Source organism: Lacerta agilis, chromosome 2, assembly GCF_009819535.1.
Source record: "Lacerta agilis isolate rLacAgi1 chromosome 2, rLacAgi1.pri, whole genome shotgun sequence".
NCBI classification, from domain to species: domain Eukaryota; kingdom Metazoa; phylum Chordata; class Lepidosauria; order Squamata; family Lacertidae; genus Lacerta; species Lacerta agilis.
Window position 1 is genome coordinate 65,338,183 of NC_046313.1, and position 5,483 is coordinate 65,343,665.

General features: G+C 46.3%; 1 protein-coding gene across 1 annotated transcript; it reads left to right on the top strand.

The window, feature by feature from the left end:
- Positions 1–1,039: 1,039 nt before the first annotated feature.
- Positions 1,040–1,342, top strand: LOC117042307 (selenoprotein K-like). Its single transcript, XM_033141854.1, has one exon. It carries the CDS (start codon positions 1,040–1,042, stop codon positions 1,340–1,342), a length of 303 nt encoding a protein of 100 aa, XP_032997745.1.
- Positions 1,343–5,483: the final 4,141 nt, after the last annotated feature.

Sequence of the window (5,483 nt, forward strand, 5' to 3'; positions counted from 1 at the left end):
CTAAGATCATGGCCACTGGTCCCATCACCTCCTGGCAAATAGAAGGGGAAGGAATGGAGGCAGTGAGAGATTTTACTTTCTTGGGTTCCACGATCACTGCAGATGGTGACAGCAGTCACGAAATTAGAAGACGCCTGCTTCTTGGGAGAAAAGCAATAACAAACCTAGACAGCATCTTAAAAAGCAAAGACATCACCTTGCCGACAAAGCTCCGTATAGTTAAAGCTATGGTTTTCCCAGTAGTAATGTACGGAAGTGAGAGCTGGACCATCAAGAAGGCTGATCGCCGAAGAATTGATGCTTTTGAATTATGGTGCTGGAGGAGACTCTTGAGAGTCCCATGGGCTGCAAGAAGATCAAACCTATCCATTCTTAAAGAAATCAGCTCTGAGTGCTCACTAGAAGGACAGATCCTGAAGTTGAAGCTCCAGTACTTTGGCCACCTCATGAGAAGAGAAGTCTCCCTAGAAAAGACCCTGATGTTGGGAAAGATGGAGGGCACAAGGAGAAGGGGACGACAGAGGATGAGATGGTTGGACAGTGTTCTCGAAGCTGCTAACATGAGTTTGGCCAAACTGCGAGAGGCAGTGAAGGATAGGCGTGCCTGGTGTGCTCTGGTCCATGGGGTCACGAAGAGTCGGACACGACTGAACGACTGAACAACAACAAAGAAACCCAAACTCTCTTCCATCTCTCACCTGCTGGGACACAGTAATGCTTTAAAAAATAGTCACCATTGTTAGATACGCTGCTGCATACACTGTTGTGTATTATTTGTGAAAAGGGATTGATCAAAGGGGTGTGTTTGCACATCTCCATGCATACACATACCAGGGGGGAGGTGATGTGCTACCCCATCCCAGGAGGACATACGGACAATCACTTGCTTGGGTTTTTGTTTGTTTGTTTGTTTTGCACACTTGAGCTACAGAACTTCAAATCCCAAGCATAAGGGTGGGGAGGAAACCTTTATTATGGGGTGGGAGCGGGGCAGAGCATGGGCGTAGCCATGATTTATTTTTTGGGGGGGGCAGCCTTTATGTTGGCGAGGGTTAGAACAGAGTTAATCTGCAGCGCAATTGGTCAAGTGTTGGATAGCCGGAGTCGGGCTCCATGGAGCTTGTCATTTATAACTGACTTCTTTTGGGGAATAGCAGACTTCGTAGTTATGTTTTTCCAGAGCATTATTCACCCAGACGTGACAAGGAGAGGCTACACATCTTCCTCCTCTTCAAGATATGATGATGGAAGGGGGCCTCCAGGGATTCCTCGTCGCAGAATGGGTCGAATAAACCACCTTGGAGGAGGTCCAACTCCTCCACCAATGGCTGGAGGTGGATGAGGAAGGTAAATGCCTCTTTTGAGAGGCAGACAACTGGACGCACGTTTGCAACACTGGAATGACCTCCTGGGGGATGGACCAAATGGGTCTGAGTGTTGTGTATGTGTGTCTAAATGATTCACTGCTCTGTTGATTAGCAGAACAATGAAGTTGTGCTGGGAATTCCAACTTCAGGATCCAGTGTAACTGAAATGCAGTTCTATTAAATTAAATGCGCCTGTTTAATGTCTGTTTTAAGCCTTTTTGTATAGTTTGTGAATATTTTGTTGTAGCTGTAAAGTTATAAGAAATAAATATAGCTTTGCAAAAAAAAAAAAAATCCCAAGCATAATTTCTCCTCACCACTTTTTAACAGAAAAATGATGTGCAGACTCTGATCAGTTGACACTGCATTCCTTTATATTTCCTGCATTTACTACACTGGAACAGGGAGTGCCTCAGAGTTCAAACTCTCCTCTCTTTTAAGATTGGCTATAAGCTGCCTGATTTTAATCAGCATTCTTGTTGCAGGAAGTGTTTGAGCAGGGATGGGGAATGTGTGGCCCTCCAGATGTTGGATTCCAGCACCTACCATCCCCAGCTCTAGTGGCTAACCACCAAGGATATTGGGAGCACCACAGGCTCCCTGTGTTAAGAGGATGCATTTAAATAGAAGGAAAATAACATATGCAGGACTGTTTATAATGTGCATGCAGAGCTATTCACAGAATGAATTTTAGCAAAATAAAATTACCATGAAAACAGTAAGACAGCAGCCTGAGCAGCCTGGGGAAGTAAAAAAAATTTGCCTGACTCAAAAAGGATATCAAGGTGGCCAGGAAGCAAGTCCTCGTGGGGCACTCCCACCTGCACTACTCCTTAGATGGAGGCCAGGGGTATAACTGAAGGAGAACATCAGCTTTGGTTAAAATATTGAAATGGTTGTGTGGGAGAAGTTGTGGAATGTCGATTTAAAATTCACAGCATGTTACACACTGAAAGAAAACTTTATGAAAATGATGTGTAGATGGTATCTATCGCCTGGTAGACTTGCAAAAATGTACAAATAAAAAACAACAACTCATGCTGGAAGTGTAAAGAAAAGGAGGGCACTTTCTATCATATGTGGTGGTCCTGTAAAAGAACAAAAGCCTTATGGGAAATGATTTATAATGAATTGAAGAAAATGTTTAAGATAACCTTTAGTTAAAAAAAAAAAAAACACAAAACACCCAGAAGCTTTTCTTTTAGGGATTGTGAATATACAAATTCCAAAGGACCTTAAAAATTTGTTATTGTATGCCACAACAGCCATAATCGTGTTTACCCAGAGGTGGAAAGAAGATGCTATATACCAACCAAGGAAGAACAGCTGATTAAATTGATGGATTATGCCGAAATGGCAAATCTGACGGGTGTAATAAGAAACCAATAAGGGGCGGGGTATTAAAGAATGGGGGGGAAATTGTAGAATATCTGAAAAGTTCTGGCATACAAATAAGTTCATTAGTAGGATTAATTTAAATCAAGTAGTTAAAAATATTACTAAGATAAAAGGAATAATAACTTTAAAATGGAGTAAAGTGGAATATGCAGTGTTAAAAATCTAAAGTAGAAACAGAACCACAAAAGGGAGGTGGGAGGGAAGTCAAATATGTAATTGTATTCGAAATATGTGTTTGTAAGGGAGAGAGAACATTAGCTGGTTGAGTCAGAGTTCCAATTCTTTTTGGTACCCAGATCTTTGACAGCCTCAAAGTACCTGCTCAGATATGAACTACCAGCCAACAAATATCCTTTTAACACTGGCATGAGAGATGCGTGCCCAGTGAGTTGCCTAAGTTGAAAGGCTCGCAGGCTTCTGTGCTAACTGGTTTCCAGCAAGCAGCCAGGCTTGCACGCTGTGATAGCAGATTCCTTGCTCCAATTCGTGGGTATCCCACAAACGCAGGATTAACACTACTGTGGGAGCTAAGCTCCTTTCAGCAATGCAGGAATACCTAAGTCAGGCCTGGGACCCATGGGAGACTATTTGCTTCGTGTATATATGGTTGTGGGGGGGGGGGGAGATAGGTTCTTCCACTCTCACCCCCTCTCACCCCAGTGCTAAATTGAGTTGCAAGGCATGTTGGTCCCATCTCCGGTGAGAGCGACGGGTGAACAATGGGGGCTTTTCAGCTTGACATCTCAATGAGCAGGAGATGGAGAGAGAGCCCCTCCCGCCCCCTCAACTCTCCCCGCGCCCAGCTTTGTTTGGGGAGCAGACAGCAACCTCCATCCCCGGAGCTTTTCAGTACCTTGGGGCAGCCATTCGTCATGGATTAGAGCCCCCTCCCCACTGCCTCAGCTGGTCGTCTGGGCAGGGAATTCACACACTTGTCAGGCCTGGATAGGGAGAGGCGCCTTTGTGCTTAATGGGGCCTGGACCTGGAGATGGGTGAGATGGGTCAGGAGGTTGGGGTGGGTGGGGAAAGAATAGAGAGGAAAGAGTGGGGGGAGATGGGTTGGGGCTGATCCTGATATTGTACGGGAAGCGTCTTGGAAGAAGTGGCTTCTGGAAAATTACTCTCTTTTGACTATTGACAGCTAAATCCATCAAAGAGAGGAGGGCCGTTTTTGATGACACTGACCCTAGGATTCTCTCTAGGACCAATGGTGAAATACGCCATCCTTTGTGGAGAACATTGCAACTCCCCTCCCTCCTCTCCCTCTCTCTGTGAATATGATATCAAAACTGACTAAAGGTGTAATCATAGGTACGTCCCTGAATGCAGTTGGATTTACTCCCAAGTAAACATGCCTAGCCTTGCTCTGTGAGAGGGGCAAAAATCCCACACTGTGAGAGGGGCAAAAACCGCCTGGGTTTGTGGGGTGCAGCAGGAAGGCAGGTCGTACTAGCCGGGAGTCCACAGCCAGGTAGATTTCAGTGCACAAGTGTATTCTGATGGGTAGGAAGCTGGACCAGGCAGCAGAAGTGCTGGGTTCAATTCTTCCCTCATTTCACAATTCATTAGGCAAGTCTGAGCAAGTCATTGTCTCTCCGCCTTTGTTTCTCCCATCTCATCTGCACAATGGGAATATCGATGACCTTTGCCAGAGGCGGAGTCATGAGAGTGAACCTTGTAAAGTATTTTGCATTAAATGCTCCATAAAAATGAAAAGTATTACTAAATCAAAAGATGGGAGGAGCAAGCTGCTCGTTAGCTTAGTTTGTGAAGCAGTAGGATCTTCGCCTTTGCAAATGACTAACCCAGGCTCGCAAAATGAACAATTTGAGCCAACCAATAAATTCCCTGCAGATAAAATCTGGTCCAGGTCCCCATCCTGGCTTCCTTCCCCTTCCTCAGGCCTGCAGGAATAGATTATTGCCAATTTCCTGAAGAACAAGAAAGGAGTGGAAATATGCTGCACCCAGGACCTAGGCGGCCTTATGAAGCTTCCCCAGCAGGGACAGTGGGCTCTCTGGCTCATTGTCTGACAACCGCTGCTCCTGCTCCTGCGAGATGGCAGCAAGCCCTCCCACCACACTATCCCCTCTTGGCAGACAAAACTGGGGCCCAAAGAGAGGCGGGGGCAGCAGACGGGACAGTGTGCCAGAAACACTCCTGTCCCTTGTGGCTTCATCGTCGCCAGCATTAAATTGTGTGCAGATGTGTGTTCAAGGGAGGGCGCCTGGTTGTGATTAGAGCCTTTAATTACAGGCACCCGTGCAGCCCGAGCTGGGCCCTGCCTGGATCGTAAGGAGCTGGGTCCATGAAGGATCCACCAGGGGGACCAGGAGCAAATGGGAAGCCTGTGTCTCCTCAGCCATAACAGATGGGACAGGGGTCCCACAGATGGGCAGCCAGAGGCACACAGCCCGCAGCAGACAAAGGGGCATCTCTCTAGCGGGTGCATACCCATGAAAAGATTGTAGTCCTCGTTCTATTAAGTTGTCCTTTGCGTCACTCCTGATTGCTCGAGTGGGTAGGGACAGCTAATCTTTGTAGGGGATCCTGGGATATGAGACTCCCTATGCCAGACTATTTCCCTCATTTTCCTTTTTCATGACGCATGACCAGACTCCGAATTTTATTGGCCTCAGTCCCTGTGGCAGAGCAGTTCAAACATTGGGTGCAGACTCTGGATCCAGATTTATAGCTAAGTTTTTGTTCACCTAGTC

Excerpts from the sequence above, each read along its gene's own strand:
- LOC117042307 (XM_033141854.1), top strand. The coding sequence starts at position 1,040 with ATGTTGGCGAGGGTTAGAACAGAGTTAATCTGCAGCGCAATTGGTCAA.